Raw genomic sequence first — 20,247 nt, 5'->3', positions numbered from 1 at the left:
CCTCTCCCCAAACCCTAGCCTCTCCTCCTCCACATAATACTCCCGCAGCGCATAGGCGAAGCCCTGCCAGAGTTCTCCACCACCACCGCCACCACGCCGTCGTGCTGCCGGGATTCCGAGGAGGATCTGCTACTTCCACTGCCCGCTGGAACGGGGAGAAGGACGTCGTCATCAACACCGTATGTGTGACCTAGTACGGAGGTGCTGCCCGATTGTGGCACCATCAAGATCTTCTACGCGCTTTTGAAAGCGGCAAGTGATCGTCTACCGCAGCAACGAGAGCCTCCTCTTGTAGGCTTTGGAAATCTTCAAGGGTTAGTCTCGTTCATCCCCTCGTTGCTCCCATCTTCTAGATTGCATCTTGGCTTGGATTGCGTTCTCGCGGTAGGAAATTTTTTGTTTTCTATGCTACGAATCCCTACAGATGTGTCTATTGCCAAGTTTCCTATACGTGTTACTCTGTACTACATTTTGGTTTTGGCGTGTTTGATTTAGTATGAAAGGTGTTTCGTGATTACACTCCAAATAGGGGATTATACTCTAACGTAGACGTCCCAAAATCATTGGAGGTCTTCCAAGAATCCACTCCAAATCACTTTGAGAACTCATTGCCAGTTTACTTACTTAATAAGCATCCCTATTACACAATATTTTCTCTTTCTGAACTGGCCCCTTCATCAAGTCGTGCAACAATTTCTTTGATTTCTTTCAGGACCGGTGCCTAGGATGCCGGATTGTCTTCCTGTCCTTGAATTAAGCTCAAGTTTGCACCGAGTGTGTTAACTCCACAGGAAGAGTGACCTAAAACCATGGTAGATATGATAGCGCTGGGACTGGGAGACAAGCTGAATCGATTTTCCTGGTTTCTACTAGTTGGAATCCACTTTTAAGCACAACCGTAAATAGTTGAAGTTTTGTTTTAGTGGTTGTGTCAGTTGATGGTGTCGATAATCAAGCCCATATACATTTAAAACATGGTGAATATTGTTTTAGACCACTACAGAAGTTAAATAAATTTTATTTATACTAAACATTTATAATTATTTATAACATATTTTCATCAAACCATTATACTTGCAAGTATACTTTTTGGTTACTTAGTTAGCATAAGTTAGTACATCAAGGCTCCTAAATATTATTGTAGAAATTTTGTCATACAATTATGACGTCTAGCGTTGACAAAATACACTTGCATGTTGTTATATAACCTAAGTTCACTAAGAATATGATTTAAGAAATAAATAAGTAGAATCAGATATCTTTTCAGATCATTATGTAACACTTGCATAAATGTAGTCTCAAAAATATCCTCGGATTAGGGTATCTGATTTGATGTATATTTTAACATTCGTAAATATCTAGGAGAGGTCATCGGCAGCAAATTTGATGGTGGTTTCTAGTGTATTGTTAGGAATAACAATATAAATTATAGAGAATATAAGGTGTTTATAAAGAACTTTTCACCGTATTGACATGCATCCTAGAGCGGATGTTGAAGTCCTACAACACCCAAGACACATCATTGGGCTTGGTGTTGATGGTTCCATCGACTAGATGGTGGGCGTCAGATTTGCCGAGGAAGATGAGTAAGAAGGCGCTTAATGTGGAGTGGAGTTGTTGACGGAGTCGAGGATCACTGAGATGTTTGCACAACTGTTATGTAGGAGACGAAGCAACAACAACATCGGATGGGATGGTGGCCATGGTAGCGTCGTAAGTTAGATAGACTAGCTCTTTAGGTTGATACTGAGAAGGTAGAGAGAATACGGTTAAAAAAATTCTTTACACATACTCCAATCATAGAATACCCAACTACTTATCTTGTTAGGTTTATTACAACAATAACCAATGTTAGGAGTACAAGACATGCATGGTTAGCTGACGCTGATACCATCATTGCAAATTTTACATGGTGCACTCTACAATTATTTCGTGGTTTGGACTTACTCCACATCGGGCGTATTTTTGTAGATACCACAACCAACCATTAAACTTGAAGATAAACTGGTTTGAATTTTTTTTCAATAAAAGCTACCATGTTATGGCAAATTCAGATAAAATTACAATTTCTTCTCTCTACCATTTCTTCTCTCTACCATTTCTTCTCTCTACCATTTGAGCCAATTACAATTTTGACCATTTGTAATTTAAAGTTTTGTCCTTGAAAGTTTGGTAAAAATAGTAAAATTTCTATGCAAAATATGCCGTTGCCACCCGGTGGCAATACCCCCCAGGTAACTGCCGTCCGATGGATCATTTAGATTCGTTCTGCTTGCCACCACACTTATTCTAATTAGCCACTCTCCCTGTAAATCATCTGTCTGTGCTGACTACTTGGATCAGACTTTATTGGCAGCAACTACAAAGGATGGCAGGTATGGTGGCAAACTATATAGCTAGTCTCCTACATATGCGTGTAAAATTAAATAGCATGTCAGGTTATCTACCCTGGCTGCAGCTGCTCATTGCAGAATGCATCACGTTGTCTACTCTAGCTGCATCTTTCATTGACATATAAAGTGAGGCAGGAACGAATGTATCAGCTGTGATGTTTTTTTATTACGCAGTATAACAGGCATGCATGGCGCGCATGTGCGTCCTCGGCGTGCACGTCACCCTTCTCGCAAGAACGCGCGACGCTCACAGCGACAACTGCTCGTTCTACGTCTAGCTCAGTCAGTTTGACACACGCGCCTCAGCTACCTTGCAGGCTCGCTCGCTTGATTGCACGCATCTGTTTGCCGCCCAGAAGAGGATCAGCAGCAATAGCTCGCCATGCGTTTTTGCTGCTGGTTGCTTGTGTGTGGCTGCAAAAACTAGGTTGAGAGGTGTGGCTCGCGAGTTTAACTTAATTATGGAGAGGGAGAGAGAACGAAGCAATGAAGCATGCAACCTTACCACAGTTGCTTTGAAATATAATCGCTCAATTATTACATAGTGGAGAGATAGAGAATACAGTATGCATGTTGTGAAAATTATGGAAATGAAGAGAGAGAACCAAGCATGCATGCAACGCTGAAATGCTTCTTTTATAATGAAGACCACTGGTTGAATTCGGAAAAAATTCGGAACATCTTTAGTGCACTCAAAGCTCAAACGTCGAGCTGTTTTTTGGCATTAATTGGAGCACATGTGAACCTCTAATATACTGATGTTGATGCATGCATGTCGCCAGGTAAACTCAACAGACCCAACCTCATGAGTCAGGAAAAAAATCCTATGAGACCGGGTCTAATACCCCAGCATGATAGACCCACCCTGATGGATGACACCTGGCTTATCCGAATCTTCATGCACGTAAATCCCCATTAATTTCAATCCCGATTTTTTAGCCTTTGTTTCCATGTGCTAATCCCGATTTTTCAATCTAACTAGCTGGGTAATAGACCGCCAGGTGTCAGCCATCGGGGTGGGTCTATCATGCTGGGTAATAGACCCGGTCTCATAGGATTTTTTTCCCATGAGTCATGTGTAAACCAGCTTATTGTGTCATGCATGCAGAACTCAGTAGTGTGCCATGCATGCCTTATATTTACAAAGGTGCATGTGCATGACCTGACAAAGGGGTCAGCAGACCCCTTTTTGCGCTGCACGTCTCTGGCATATGAACGTATAATTAGGGTCTAATTCAGCTTAGAACGCGATTCATCGACCTTTATCTGCACTCCAATGGACAGCTGGCAATGTAGACCGAATCTCCAGCAAGTCATCCAACGACAACCAGGAGGGGGGCATTGCCACCGGGTGGCTATAAATCCACGCTCAATTTCTATAGGGTGCGAAAAATACAAAATAATTAAACTCCATAGAATTCGGAAACATTCATGGATGAATGATTTAGTATTTAATGTTCTAAAATACTTTAATTACGGTGATATTGGTGATTTCTTCTTAAGGCTTAACCAAATTCCATGTCTTCAATTTTTCGGATTTGATTTGATTTTAGTAAGGAGATTTAAAGTGCTACCCATGGAGACCATGCATTAGAGCTTACCCCGTACAGTGGAAGTTCTTTTTTAAAGGTGAAAGTGGATGTTCTCTTTAGGGGAACTAGCAATGTCACATATTGAACAATTCATAAAAAATACGTATTAATATTTACTGTAAAAGTATCGTCCACATTTCAACCCAATATTAAAGGATAACATCATCTGTGAGCCAAATAATCATGTATTTGCAAAATAGTTTGTACTGTATTTTGAAACAAACTTGATCAATGTTTCGATTGTGATATGCTTTTCTCCAAAACTAATATACGAAAATTGTTTAACTTCTATCATTTGTAATGTTGCAGTCCACTTTACAAAAGGTTAAGGAGCAATATACTACGAAGAAAAGACATATTAAGCATAACTTCACAATCTTTTATAAATCTATTTGTCTTATAATGTTTAGTTGGTGCTTTTGTGGTTTCTCACAAGCCAAAGAACACAATAATGTTCAATCGTGAAACATAGCAGCAACCTGACACAAAATCATGATGACTGACTATCTGGCCTTCAATGTTTGATAGGCAGCCCATTCTCCTTTCGAGTTCTGTGAAAGCCCATAAAAGGCATGCTTTGGACGATATTTGAAATTCATAAGGTGATTTGCTCTTTAAAAAATACTAGTAGAATACCCATGCGTTGCTACGGAAAACAAATGGAATTATAGTAATACACCCCTTCCATTATCTTTATAGCATGTTTTAGCTCTTATATAAATTTACTCAACTTAGTTTGTATATAGTCTATTTTTAGTGTGTAGGTAATATGAAGAAGGTACTATGAGCACAATACATATCAACTCCCAAATCAGACTCTCCTTCCCGAAATATTACAATTATCTATAAATATTACAATTATCTATGTATGGGTCTTTAGATCTTGCTTCGCCAGATCGATTTTGGATCTTTTGTCGTTGTTGCCGCGAGGAGGATTATCCTCGTAGTTTTTGTCCTGGCTGCTACGTTCTCGACAATGGTGATTCGTATTCTCGGCTCTCCATCGACATCGACAAGGCTAGTCGTTGTTATTCCCTGACATACTGGTGTTGGTACTCTTGCCGATGTTGAATGACTGCTTTAATGGTTGCGCGCGTGCACGCAGCCTTGGCATTGCGGCTCAAATTAAAATTATGGGAGAACCTTCATCGGTATTTACACGTCTCTGGTTCGTTATCTATCTTTGGCTGCTTTTAGAAGAGTACAAGATTATGTTCTGAAAGAAGGAAAAATTTGAAGACTTCGAAAAATTATTAGTATCTTTTAGACTTTATTTTGTAATCGTTGGAGTCAGCTCGTGTATCTCTACATGTACTATTTGTTACTATAAATATATGTGGTATTGATTGTCAAAAAAAAACTCCCAAATTGGAGTTAGTACAATCGTTGCGTAGCAGGGTTATAGTTCCGAGTCACGTCCCTTGCCTACCTCATCAAGTAGGCAAACGCTGGGTTCAGGATTAAAGTTCGTATCTTCAATCCAAGGTGGTTGTGTCTTCAATCTGGCCGGGCTAGGTGAGGCACCAACTGAAGGAAGAACGAGGATGGCATGGTAGGCGTCTATCACGGAAGCGACAGTGTAAATGTCCATACAGACGAACCAACAAGCTCTCCCGGCCTAGTTTTTCTCGTCCAATTCCTGTATCTCCATGTGGCGTCTGCCTCTCGACGTCGTACATGGCGACCAGCCGATTTGCAATTCTTTGATGCTCGGTCTGTTCATGGCATGTATAGTACATTGGTAGGTTTGGGCGTGGCCGTTGTTTTGTGTATGCATGCATCGAACTGTATCGATTGGGGTCGCGATGGGACGGTTGTTCCGTTTTTTTGAAACATAACGATACAAACCATCAGGAGTTTTTAAAGAGTCGTATTCTCCACCGCTCTCCTCTTCTCCCCTTCTAGCTTTCTCCACACGCAAGATCTAGGCCGTCTGGCTCCTCCCCTCTCTTCTCTGGCGGCTGCCGGCGTTGAGGTAGGGTGAGAGACCCGCCCCTGTACAACTGTAGAGTAGGGTTCCTAGTTTAGTGTCCCTCCGTGGTGTTAGACATGTATAGTAGCTGTATATGTACGTCATACCGTATGTGGTATAGACACTTGTATATGTATCATGTATGCCTATATATATATGAGATAGGCCTCTCCCTTGGAGTAGTGCCGGTTCCCCCAAAACCCTTTTCATTACATGGTATCAGACTAGGTCGGCGCCGCCCCTAACCCTAGGTCTCCCAAACCCTAGGTCGCCGCCGCCGCCGTGTCTTCGATCCCACGCTTCCGCCTCGACCACCGGCCTCACCACCGCCGGCCTCCTGCCGGCCTCCCTCGCCGCGCTGCTGAACAGGCCGCTCGACCACGCCGCCATGACTGGCTCGTCGATCGGGACGATCGCCGTCGGCTCCCTGTTCTCGCATCCGCCGTCGGCATCGTTGTCCGCGGCCCCGTCCGCGCTGCAGCTTCAGGTCCTCGGCACGTCCGCGGCCTCCTCCGCTGCTGTGTTTTCGTCCGCGGATCCTCCACCGCCGGCCTCTCAGCCGGCTGTCTCCGCGGTGGTCGCGCCCTCGGCTGCGCTGTCCCCGGCGCCGGACTCTTCTGGCCCGCTCCCGGCGCCCTATCACTTTGGTAATCATATTACCATTAAACTGTCGCCGGAAAATTATATCTTCTGGCGTGCGCAGGTCCTTCCTCTCCTTCGGAGCCACTACCTCATGGGCTACGTCGACGGTACCCTCCCCTGCCCTCCCGCGCTGGTAGACGGCGTGCACGGGCCGGTCATCAACCCGGCTCACCGTGTGTGGACTGGGCAGGATCAGGCCAACCTCTCCTCGATCCAGGGCTCCCTCACGCCGGGGGTCGCTGGGCTCGTCGTCTTCGCCAAAACCTCGCATGAGGCGTGGAGCACCCTGGAGAAGACCTTTTCGGCGCAGTCTCAGGCCCGCGCCAATGCTCTCCGTCGCCAACTCGGCGAATGTGAGAAGCTTGATCTCAGCGTCACGGACTATTACAACAAAGTTCGTGAGCTTGCGGACACGCTGGCCTCCATTGGTCAGCCTCTTCGCGACTCCGAGTTCACCTCCTACGTCGTCAATGGCCTCGATGAAGAGTACGATGGCCTCGTTGAGGTGGTTAATGAGCGCGCCGCCACCTCTCCGATGCCTCCTCACGAGCTGTACCAGCGCCTCCTCAACACTGAACAGCGTGTGGAGGCCCGTCCTGGGCGACGGGAGCGCGGTGGCCACGGGGACGTGTCCGCCCTCGCTGCCAACAAAGGGGGAGCACGGCCTCCCTCTTACACGGCGCCTACCTCGGGGAAGATCTACATCCCCAAGAACTCCGCGCCTTCACCGGATCACTCGGGCGGTGGCCGTCCCCAGCGCACTTGTCAGCTGTGTGGTCGTGACGGTCACCTCGCCTCCAAGTGTCATCGCCGGTTTCAGCGCAGCTTCCTCGGCATCGGCAATGACGGCAAGGACACCCGCAACAATGCCCGTCAGGCTGCCATGGCTGATCGCCCCGCTCCCCAGGGTCAGCAGGGGAACACTCAGACCTATGTTGATCCCCACTGGTACATGGACACCGGTGCTACGGATCATCTGACGAGTGAGTTGGGCAAGCTCCATACACGTGATGCCTACCATGGTTCCGACAAGGTTCACACCGCCAATGGGGCAGGTATGCACATCTCTCATATTGGTCAAGCATCTCTTCTTACTAGACATGCCAATAGGAATCTCTGTCTTCGTAATGTCCTTAGAGTTCCATCTGTGACACGTAGTCTCCTTTCAGTTCCAAAACTCACTTATGATAATAATGTCTTTTGTGAATTTCACCCTTTTGATCTTTTTGTTAAGGATCGAGCCACGAGGGACATTCTTCTTAGTGGGCGCCTATGTCAAGGTCTCTATCGGTTGGACTCACCCCGTGCATCCCAAGTCTTCAGTGGAGTTCGCACTTCATCGTCACGATGGCATGCTCGCCTTGGTCATCCAGCCACACCTATTGTTCGCCATATTCTTCATCGTCATGAGCTTCCTAGTTTGTCTAGTAATAAAGATCCTGCAGTGTGTGATGCATGTCAGCAGGGCAAGAGTCATCAACTCTCCTTTTCATCCTCTAGTCGAGAAGTTAAGAATCCTCTAGAAATTGTGTTTTCAGATGTGTGGGGTCCTGCTGATGTTTCTGTCAGTGGTCATAAATACTATGTCAGCTTTATCGATGCTTATAGTCGCTTTACTTGGTTATATCTTATTAAGCGCAAATCTGATGTGTTCAATGTTTTTATTCAGTTTCAAACCCATGTTGAACGGCTTCTCAAACACAAAATTATTCATGTTCAGTCTGATTGGGGTGGCGAGTATCGCAACCTCAACACCTTCTTTCAAAAGCTTGGGATCTCTCACCGTTTAGCATGTCCTCATACACATCAGCAAAATGGTACTGTTGAACGTAAGCATCGTCACATTGTTGAAACTGGCCTTACTTTACTTGCTCATGCATCTGTTCCTTTTCGATTCTGGAGTGATGCCTTCACCACTGCTTGTTTTCTCATCAATCGTACTCCCACTAGAGTCCTTAATATGAAGACACCCATCGAATTGCTCTTACATGAAGTTCCTGACTACACTTTTTTAAAGGTGTTTGGGTGTGCTTGTTGGCCTCACTTACGCCCATACAATAAACGCAAGTTGGAATTCCGCTCTAAAAAATGTGTTTTTCTTGGGTATAGTTCTCTTCACAAGGGCTACAAATGTCTTCATGTTCCTACCAATCGTGTCTATATCTCTAGGGATGTCGTCTTTGATGAAAAACTGTTTCCTTTTGCCAACCTACCGTCCTCCACGGTCGAATCATCTCCACCTCCTTCCACTACTGTTCCTGCTGACCAATTTGTAGATGCTGCATATTCTCCTCTCGTTGTTGTCTAACCATGGTGCGAGTGCCGGTCGTGGAGCTCGGTTGGAGCTGTTAGAGGACGTCGCGCCGTCGTCCCCACTGTCTTCCGCGGCACCTCCTATCGCGGCTGTGGATCACGTCGATCACGGCACTCCGTTGCATGGTCTCGATGGTCGTGCCCATGCAGACCCCCACGTCGCCTGGCCGACGTCGCCTTCTACTGCGACGCCCTCACCGCCTCCGCGTGGTCCTTCTGACCGTGCCCATGCAGTGGCCAATCCACCTGTGCATGGCACCGGGGATCGTGCCCATGCACCGGGCGCTGACCGCCCGTCGCCCACGCCCTTGTCGCCCGCGCCCTCGTCGCCTGCGCCCGTGTCGCCCGCGCCCACGTCGCCCGGGCCCTCGGCGCCCGAGCCTGCCTCGCCTCAGCACGCCTCTCCAGCGCCCACGCCTCCATCGCCCGCCTCGTCTGCGGCTGAGTCGCCTGCCTCTGCGGACAGTTCTTCTTCTGCACCGCCTGCTCCTTCGACGACTGTTGCTCCTGTGGCTCTTCGCCCGCATACACGCAGTCGCAGTGGTATTATTCGACCTCGACAGCGCACTGATGGTACTGTTGCCTGGTATGCTGCCTGTCTTGCAGCTGCACTTGCTGATCCCTCTGCTGAACCTCGCAATTATCAAGCTGCTATGAGTGTGCCTCATTGGAGAGAAGCTATGGAATTGGAGTATCAAGCCTTGCTTCGTAATGAGACTTGGACACTTGTTCCTCCGCCACCTCGAGTTAATGTCATTGATTCTAAATGGGTCTTCAAAGTGAAGAAACATGCTGATGGGTCTATTGAGCGCTACAAAGCGCGTCTTGTTGCGAGAGGTTTTCGTCAACGCTATGGTCTTGATTATGAAGATACCTTCGAGTCCAGGTGATCAAGCCTACTACCATCGGGATACTTCTCTCCATTGCGATTACTCGAGGTTGGTCTATGCGTCGGCTTGATGTGCGAATGCCTTTCTTCATGGATTGTTGGAGGAGGAGGTGTATATGCGTCGGCCCCTGGTTTTGTTGATTCGGCTCGTCCGGATTATCTATGTCGACTCACTAAAGCTCTCTATGGTCTGAAGCAGGCTCCTCGTGCTTGGCATGCGCGTCTTGCCACTGCGCTTCGTACTCGTGGTTTTGTGCCCTCTACAGCTGATTCCTCACTGTTTCTTCTACAGCAACCCGAGGTTACTATGTACTTCTTGGTTTATGTGGATGACATTATCCTTGTCAGTTCGTCTCCTATGGCTGCAGATGCTCTTATTCGATCTTTGGGTGCTGATTTTGCTGTTAAGGACCTTGGTCAGCTTCATTTCTTCCTTGGCTTGGAAGTGACTCATCGTGACCGTGGCTTAGTTTTGACACAGAAAAAGTATTCTTTGGACCTGTTGCAGCGAGCTGGCATGCTGAAGTGCAAGACAGTAGCGACTCCTATGTCTTCTACAGATAAGATCACCGCTGTAGATGGTGAGCTTCTTTCCTCTGCTGATGCCACTGAGTACAGGAGTATTGTTGGTGGTCTCCAGTACTTGACAATTACTCGTCCAGATATCTCCTTTGCTGTCAATCGAGTCTGCCAGTATCTTCATGAGCCTCGTGACACTCATTGGTCCGCCGTTAAGCGCATTTTGCGCTATGTGCGTCTTACAGTGTCCCACGGTCTCCATATTCGGCCGAGTTCCTCTGTTGTGCTCTCGGCCTATTCTGATGCTCGATTGGGCAGGCAATCCTGATGACGAGCGATCCACGGGGGGTTATGCAGTATTCTTTGGCTCTACCTTGATTGCCTGGAGTGCTCGCAAACAGGCGACCGTTTCTCGCAGTAGTACTGAAGCAGAATACAAGGCTGTTGGTAATGCTACTGCTGAACTCATTTGGGTACAGTCGCTGATTAAGGAGTTGGGCATTCCCCAACCTAGACCTCCTATACTTTGGTGTGACAACATCGGTGCTACATACCTCTCTGCGAACCCGGTATTCCATGCCCGAACAAAGCACATTGAAGTTGATTTTCATTTTGTGAGGGAACGTGTTGCAAAAAGGCTACTACAAATCAAGTTCATCTCCTCTAAGGATCAACTTGCTGACATCTTCACGAAGCCATTACCTCTACCACAGTTTGAGGCTTGTAGGCGCAATCTTACCCTTCTTGATTCCTTACGGAGTGGCTAAGATTGAGGGAGGGTGTTAGACATGTATAGTAGCTGTATATGTACGTCATACCGTATGTGGTATAGACACTTGTATATGTATCATGTATGCCTATATATATATGAGATAGGCCTCTCCCTTGGAGTAGTGCCGGTTCCCCCAAAACCCTTTTCATTACACGTGGCGTCTGGCGTCATGCCTGCAGGTCGAGCTCCGTCGTCCCCGAGCGACGGCTGGGGCTTCTTCGTCTTCCTCTGCTTCATCTCGGCGCTCCAATGGCAGGAGCCAGTCGTGCTGGGGATCTGGAGGGCCAAGTATCTGTGCAATAAGCTCGATGAGCCTTCAGATCTGGGGAGCTCTTCCCTGGATTCTGCAGGTGATTTTGGTGATCATCTTATGAAGCTAAAGCACCTTTGGCCGACCGTGGAGGTAAGGGAAGGAGATGAAGCTGTGTTCTTGCTTTTGCATCGGCAGGCTGGCTAGGTGTTGGTTGCGTACGAGGTGCTTTGGAGCTGCGATCTCCATTCAAGCGGAACACATGACACTCAGTTTTGGCGTCGTTATCTTCGGCCGAAAGAGCGGCCCGTCTTCTACCTCCAATGCGGAGGCCTCATCTAAATCCAGTTGCTGGTGCTCGACGCTGCAGCGCCTCCAAGTGGTACGTCCCCGGTGGTGTTGTGGTGGCCGGCGGCTTCGGTTCATCGTCGGAGCAGTGCTCTCGAGCGCACTGCCCTCAGACCTCGGCGGTGACGTCTGGAGGTCACCGGCGATCTGTGGCGGAGGTGCCAAGGGATTTGATTGCTTTCTCATGTTTCTTCCCAAGGTGCTTTTTCTAACTTTGGAGGCCCTTTCTTCAAATAGTTGGTTCTTAGTGCGAGTGATGTTTAAGGGGCTATCCTGTAAATTGTACCTGCCACGTTTAATATAATGCAGCTCTCTGGTGTCTTCCAGACCCCTTCTTTGTGCAAAAAAAAAGATACACACCATCAGGCTTGGATTTCTGGGTTTTTTTTTTTTTTGACAAACATGCATGGTACATCGAGCGCTCCTTTTTTTTCACATAACAGCTTGCATCGACGGATCATATCCGGAGATCGGAAGGTTTTCTTTACATAACGGCTTGCATCGACGGATCATATCCGGAGATTGGAAGGTTTTCTTTAGCGCTCGCACCGTTTTGTTTAGCAATCGTGCGGGGCGAGGTCGGAACTTACCATCACGACCTATTTCAATTTAATTAAATAGTAAAGAATACCTGATGCATAATTCGTTTATGCTACGAGAACGTACTTAAAAAAAATCAACAACCTAAATAAAATTGTTTCTACACAATTTAATAACGTGTGATATGGTTGCAGCATTGTTGCCTTTGTGCCTGCCCGGGCAAAAGACATCAATTAAATTTCAACAAGACGCCAGACCTACTAGCATAATTTAGCAGTAGGAAAACCATGGCTGACGAGAGCGATAACCCTCTTTCTCAACTCTCCAGCCTCCACACGACACGACTACCCGACCAAGTCCACTACAAATGCACACACCGGGTTAAACCAGGCAGCAAGAACTCGAGAGACCGACGACGGCACGAGTACGACAATGGAAGAGGAGCCTCCGCCGCGGAGTAAGCCGAAGCCGCCGATGTCGCGCATCATGCGGCTATCCCTCAAGGTCGTGGACTACGTATCCGACGCGACCCGCCGCGCCGACGGCACAGTGAACCGCCGCGTGCTCTCCCTGCTGGACCCGCGCGTCCCGGCCTTCTCCTCCTCGTGCCGCGGCGTCGCCTCCCGCGACGTCGTCATCGACCCGGCCATCCGCCTCCGCGCCCGCCTCTTCCACCCTGCCGCCAGACCAGCCGGCAGCGCCGCGCCTCTCCCCGTGATCGTCTTCTTCCACGGCGGCGGGTTCGCGTTCCTCTCCAACGCGTCCCTGGCCTACGACGCCGTGTGCCGCCGCATCGCGCGGTACGCCTCGGCGGCCGTGCTCTCCGTAGACTACCGCCGCGCCCCGGAGCACCGCTTCCCGGCGCCCTACGACGACGGCATCGCCACCCTCCGCTTCCTCGACGACCCCAAGAACCACCCCGCCGACGTGCCGCTCGACGCCTCACGCTGCTTCCTCGCCGGGGACAGCGCCGGCGGCAACATCTCGCACCACGTCGCGAGACGATACGCCTCGGACGTTCAAACGTTCAAGAACGTCCGGCTCGCGGGCGTCATCTCCGTCCAGCCCTTCTTCGGCGGCGAGGAGCGGACGCCCTCCGAGCTCCGCCTCCACGGCGCGCCGATCGTGTCCGTGCCCCGCACCGACTGGATGTGGCGCGCGTTCCTCCCGCACGGCGCCGACCGTTCTCACGAGGCCGCGTGCTGCACCACCCCTGAGGCAGCCGCGGGCATAGACTCCCCGGCGTTCCCGCCGGTGCTGCTCGTCATCGGCGGCTACGACCCGCTGCAGGACTGGCAGAGGCGCTACTGCGAGATGCTGATGGGCAGCGGGAAGGACGTGACGGTGCTGGAGTACCCGGACGGCATCCACGCCTTCTTCCTCTTCCCCATGTTCGACGACGCGCGCGACCTCATGACACGCATCGCCGAGTTCGTCGGCGGCGGCCAGTGACGACGACTACTGTAAACTTGCATGTTGTGGTTGGGAACTTGAGTGACACGGACTGACGTGTCTGTTGCGCAATTTCGTAGGTGTTACTCCATTTTGGTTTTGGCGTGGTTGATTCAGTATGAATGTGTTTGGTGATTGTTAGTTGTACTTCTGGTGAGTTCGGCATGAATCGAATTGACGTTGGAGTAAAACCTAGATTAGGTACCGTGATGTGACTCTGTGCTATGTGGTGAATATATGATTGATGGGGACGGCAGCAAGCGGCGGGTGTAATCGTGTTTCTTTCTTTTTTCTAGAATCGCCCTTCTTTTATTAACTTACTACCTCTATTTATAAAAGGATGATGCAAGTTTATCTAAATTTAAATGTATCTAGATACTTTTAGTGTATATATTTATTAGAATTTAGATAGATCTCCGATATTCTTTTATGGTCGAAAGGACTGTTAATTTTTCAAAAGCCTGCTGATTGATATAGTTTGGATCATATGCACATCCATGAGCAAGAAAAAGATGTCCAATTTCGCAATATCCCAGTATCGAGTAGTTTGGTTGATGGTATCTGAGACCCGTTGCGGTGGCACCCGATCCACAACTGTGCAACATACAAGCTGTTTTTTTTTTAAAATGTGGTATAGGAAGCCCCTAAAATGATAATCTGCATCCGTATGTACTTAAATTTGGTTGACTGGGTTGTACATCCTCTTCCCTAACCAAGTGAGATAGACAAGCATACGGCCTTAATGACCCATCTTTGGGTATCCACGTATCGCCGCATGCATGCCTATCAGCACATGTACAATTTTGTGGCGAATTAAACCCTACGCGAGAGATCATCTCCCTTTCCACAATAGAGCGCCAAACCTTGGAGTGGTTTAACTAGAAGGTTTGTACATTACCGTAGAAGTCTCATTCACGACCAAGTTAATTTTAATTCGAGGCATCAAGGAATAATTTTTTTATAATCCCATTTACTTTTCAAATGTTGAGTTCCTCACTACCCCCACCCTTGAAAGGTCCGAGACTCCTACATTATTTTCGTATAAACCCTTCTATTTTATGGAAATAAACATGCACTCCATCTCAAGGTGGTTTTGTAAGTGTTTCATTGAGGTTTCAGACATATTTCACCTCTAGTTTCACAAAAAACAACAAAAGGTTTCACCGAATGCAAAACATATATGAAACAATGAAAGCATCTTTGTTCCTTCATGAATACATGTATACAACATATATGAAATTATATCGAATCTCCATACATTAATAAAACATTTTTTGTTTCTTCATGAAACAAGAATATATGGGAACCTCAACCAGAACATTTAAGAAACCTCCCCAGGGCGAAGCGACGTGTTAATTTCCCAAAATTAGTAGGGTCTATATGAAAAATGTTGGCATGCGAAGTGTAGCACGAATGTCCAAACTATGGATGGAGGTGATAGTGTTGGAATGTCAACATGCCAGGGGTCGTTCGTTTTTGCATTTTCGTTTGATTTAAACCAATTGTTTTTATCAATATGTTTCTCAAGGAAAATTGTCTACTATTACTATAACATCATAGCCAGCTATGCCAAACTATCCACGATAGGTTGAAAAAAGCTTATGTTTGAGAGGAATTTGTGTTTACCTACCTATCGCAAGTAGCTTTACATCCTTTTAAAAATTTTTTGGGGCCATACTGAACTCTGCAACCCCTATATGACATGAACCCACATGTATATAGTGTGTCCATATTGTACTTGTTACCCTCCCTTCTTTCTTTTGCCCGATATCAATGGCTTCCATCACGACTGCTACCTAAAGGCCGCAACCACATCAAGGTTGAAGAAAATACTGATGTAATACTACGGTCAACGAGAGTCCTCTGCCACTGCTGTTGAAATCTCGGAGGTGGAGAAAGTTGTCGCTGCCACCACCAGCGCGGTCATGTTAGGGAGGTGGTTGTCGTACGATGAGGATGTGGGTGATGAAAGCGGAATATGAGGAGGACGATATGTGCTAGGAGAAGGATAATGGCCATCGGCGGGATTGAGAGATGGAGGAGAAGGAACGGTAAGATCAAAAGGCTGGTAAGAAAGATGTGGATGCTTTATGAGTTAGGGGTAGGGGAGGGAGGTAGGAGGGATTGAGAACCTTATGGCTAGGTTTGTAGGTACTTTAGTGGATTTGACCATCTTTAGCATATGTTGGCTACAAATTACATGTTATTCAAGACAGTTGAAGAAAAACAAGGTTGGGCGGTCGATCTAAGAAACAGTCACACATATATTTTATTTTATTGTGAAAGAAAAGTTGCGGAAAAGTATCACCCATGAAGGTTTTTTCTAGAACAAGTACATCTGTAGAAATTAGCTTGGATTTTATTTGATGATGAGTGAGCACCTAATGATCATATGTATACTTCTTTTTTTTTTGACATGATGATCAAATGTAGATACTTACCACATCTGCGTGTGGGGCATCCTCAACACAAAAAGTACTCACTCCGATTCGGTTGGAAATTCTACCTTTTTTGCGGGCAGAAATAAACTCATCTTTTGCTCCGCTGCTTCTATCTCCGATTTTACCTTGGTGTCGGATTGCTTTACGACGCGCACGTCCGGGCAGTATAATCTATTGATTCCATAACGTATTTGTCGAATCCCCTCTCTGGCAATCGCTCGCTCGAGCGCTCAGTTTCTATCGGCGCGGAGCGCTCGCGCGAAAGCGCGACTCAATTCCCTTTTGTATCACGTAGTATTTTAATTGCGTTCACACATGTTCACACTAACAGCTTGTATTACTACTTTGCAAGTTGCATGCAGCCAAGAGCGTTCACACTGCATGCATGCACATGCACAGAGCATCTCATGGATTTGCATTTAATGAGCTAACTTTTCAGCACTGTTTCATAAGTTGTTGCATGCATACACATAGCATCTCACTCTTTTTTTTCAGCACGAGGCAGACTTGCAATTCTCTTTTTACAATTCCCTTTTGGGTTTTTTTTCGTACGGTAATTCATATTTAATGGGGTCCTTTTGCAATTCCCTTTTTCGGGCCAGTGGTTTTTAAGTGGGAAAATAACGGGTGGGAAGATCCACTTGCAACTCAAATGAACTACCACTTGCTACTCAAATCAAGTACTGTTTTAAGTTGTAAGCTAACAAAAGTTGCTAAAAAAAATATTAATGAAAATTACTTTTTAGGGTTGCTAGGTATTTATATTTACCGTTGATAAATAACGGGGCACCGGGTTGATAACTTGTAAACAAAAAAGAGTCGTTACATATTTTTAAATTAAATTATTTTTTTAGGATTGATATTTATTTATATTTACCATTGATAAATAGCGGGTCACCGGGTTGATAGCTTCTAAACTAAAAGAGAGTCGCTAAAATATTCTAAATGAAATACTTTTTAGGGTTATTATTTATTTATATTTATCGTTGATAAATAATGAGGCACCGGGTTGATACCTTGTAAAATAAAAAAATGTTCGCTAAAATATTCTAAATGGAATACTTTTTAGGGTTGGTAGTTATTTATAATTATCATTGATAAATAACGGGGCACCGGGTTGATAAATTGTAAACTAAAAAGAGTCGCCAAAATATTCAAAATAAAATAAGATTTTAGGGTTGGTAGTTATTTATATTTACTGTTGATAAATAACAGGACACCGGGTTGATAGCTTCTAAACTAAAAAAATATCGTTAAACTGTTTCAAATAAAATTAAATTTAGGGTTGATAATTTTATATATTTACCGTTGATCACTCAAGTACGGAGGGGTTGATTATTCAGATAGAGAGGGTTGATAACTTTTAGTTCGGAAAAAAGTTTCTCGAAACATATCAACATGGGTGCTAGTTTTGAAGATCTCGTCGAGACGGATTTATTGGTGAAAGCGAATCTTAATTTGGAGTTGTCGTTTGAAAGTTAAAACGTTTTGAATTTACAAATTTGGAAAAGATTCCGCTGACATCAGCATATTCGTCTATTTGTGCATGCATGCATTCAGAACGTTCCCTCAATAGCCTACACTAGGTTGATAATTTTATACATTCACCGTTGATCACTCAAGTACGGAGGGGTTGATTATTCAGATAAAGAGGGTTGACAACTTTTAGCCGGAAAAAAAGTTTCTCGAAACATATCAACATGGGTGCTAGTTTTGAAGATCTCGTCGAGACAGATTTATTGGTGAAAGCGAATCTTAATTTGGAGTTGTCGTTTGAAAGTTAAAACATTTTAAATTTTCAAATTTGGAAAAGATTCCGCTGACATCAGCAGATTCGTCTATTTGTGCATGCATGCAGAACTTTTTCTCAATAGCCTGCACTAGGTTGATAATTTTATACATTCACGTTGATCACTCAAGTACGGAGGGGTTGATTATTCAGATAGAGAGGGTTGATAACTTTTAGCTCGAAAAAAAGTTTCTCGAAACATATCAACATGGGTGCTAGTTTTGAAGATCTCGTCGAGACGGATTTATTGGTGAAAGCGAATCTCAATTTGGAGTTATCGTTTGAAAGTTAAAACATTTTGAATTCACAAATTTGGAAAAGATTCCGCTGACATCAGCAGATTCGTCTATTTGTGCATGCATGCAGAACTTTCCCTCAATAGCCTGCACTGAGGTTGATAATTTTATACATTTACCGTTGATCAGTCAAGTATGCAGGGGTTGATTATTCAGATAGAGAGGGTTGATAACTTTTAGCCCGATTAAAAGTTTCTCGAAACATATCAACATGGGTGCTAGTTTTGAAGATCTTGTCGAGACGGATTTATTGGTGAAAACAGATCTTAAATCGGAGTTGTCGTTTGTGAGATAAAACATTTTGAATTTTCAAATACGGATTTAGAGTTGCTAACATGGCTTTCCCTAATTGGGCTGGGGGAAACCGATCGCTCATTCTCTTCCTGGCGATCGAGCGCCGGCTAGGGCCGCCCCGTATTTGTTATATTTCCTGATTCCAGACCGTTTCGGATTGCTCTACGTGCAAGTTCAGCGTCCAGGGCTATATATAGTGCGTGGTGACCAGCGTCAGCAGCATCAAAAATTCGAACCCATCATCGGTTGACTAGCAGACCTAATACGCCGGCATTGAAGCTCTTCTTCCATGTCGTCGCGGAAACGTTTCTCGCTGCCGGTGCTGCTCGTATTCCTCCTCGGGTTATTGTTCCTCGCCGGCGCAACCGACACGCTTCATCGGAAGGATCATAATAGCCAGTCAGCAGCATCCGCCGCGATCTCACGTAAACTGCTACGCGTAGTCCATGGAGCGAAACAAGCCAAGAAACAGCCATCGGACGGCGAAGCTTTGCCGAGGGGCATCGTGCACGGCACGTCCAACCTCGAGATGGTATCCATGGTCGGCGACCCTGAGAAGCAGCACGGCGGCAGGCTACCCTCGAAGAGCCTTCTGGCGATCCCGGTGGGCATCAAGAACAAGGCCGCTGTCGACAAGCTCGTCTCCAAGTTCCCGGCCGACAGATTCACGGTAATGCTCTTCCACTACGACGGCGCCGGGGAGGAGCAGTGGGATGACCTCGAGTGGTCGCGCCGCGCGGTGCACGTGTCGGCGCGCGGCCAGACCAAGTGGTGGTTCGCCAAGCGGTTCCTGCACCCGGACATTGTTGCCGAGTACGACTACGTCTTCCTGTGGGACGAGGACGTTGAGGTGGACTCCTTCGACCCTGTCCGGTACCTCGACATCGTCAAGAGAGAAGGGCTCGAGGTATCTCAGCCGGCACTCGACCGCCGGTCCGAGATCCACCATGGCATCACGGCGCGTGCACTGCTGAGGCCTGGCGTCCAAGGAGGGGGCGACGTGCACCGGAGGTTCTATAAGGCGGCTTCGGCCTTGGGAAGAGGAGGGTGCGACGACACCAGCACGGGGCCGCCGTGTGCCGGGTGGGTGGAGATGATGGTGCCGGTCTTCTCCCGGGCGGCGTGGCGCTGCAGCTGGGGCATGGTCCAGAACGACCTCGTGCACGCCTGGGGCCTCGACTACAAGCTCGGCTACTGCGCGCAGGGCGACAGGACGCTCAAGGTCGGCGTCGTCGACAGCGAGTACGTCCTACACAGGGGAGTCCCTATGCTCGGCGGGACCGAGGGCAAGGCCGCGGATTTCCGGGTCGCCGTGAGGAGGCGATCGCATGCTGAGATGCAGATTTTCGACAGGAGATGGAAGGAAGCTGCAGCCAACGACGTGTCATGGACAGACCCTTACCAGTAACCAACGACGACAGCTTGTAATAAGTAGCTTCGAACTAGATAGTAGATGGGTGTAACTTAATTAGCACTTTATGTAAGTATATTTAGCAGATCGACCAAGCCAGCTCGAAGCTCGGATTGTATATGAATGCTTGAGATCTTCATATGTACATCATCACAAATTGGCGCCCTGTACACAAGCTCTTTTCATTCTCTTTGTTGTTTCAACAAAACTAGCGGTGTGGCTCTCGCAAATGTGAGGACATCCTCTTTAATTTGTCGAATATGACAATTTCTATTGAAGGGGGTAATATAGTTACATAGTACACAGAAATAGATAGATAGATAGAGGATGCAGA

The 20,247-nt window shown here is 46.8% G+C and overlaps 2 protein-coding genes across 2 annotated transcripts; both read left to right on the top strand.

The window, feature by feature from the left end:
- Positions 1-12,662: 12,662 nt before the first annotated feature.
- Positions 12,663-13,682, top strand: LOC124696602 (probable carboxylesterase 18). Its single transcript, XM_047229308.1, has one exon. The coding sequence runs from the start codon at positions 12,663-12,665 to the stop codon at positions 13,680-13,682; it is 1,020 nt and encodes a 339-aa protein (XP_047085264.1).
- Positions 13,683-18,791: 5,109 nt separating this feature from the next.
- LOC124696601 lies at positions 18,792-19,910 on the top strand. The gene has a single exon (XM_047229307.1). It carries the CDS (start codon positions 18,792-18,794, stop codon positions 19,908-19,910), a length of 1,119 nt encoding a protein of 372 aa, XP_047085263.1.
- The last annotated feature ends 337 nt before the right edge of the window (positions 19,911-20,247 follow it).

Source organism: Lolium rigidum, chromosome 3 (assembly GCF_022539505.1).
Source record: "Lolium rigidum isolate FL_2022 chromosome 3, APGP_CSIRO_Lrig_0.1, whole genome shotgun sequence".
In the NCBI taxonomy this organism is placed as follows: Eukaryota; Viridiplantae; Streptophyta; class Magnoliopsida; order Poales; family Poaceae; genus Lolium; species Lolium rigidum.
This window is presented reverse-complemented; position numbering and strand designations above follow the sequence as displayed.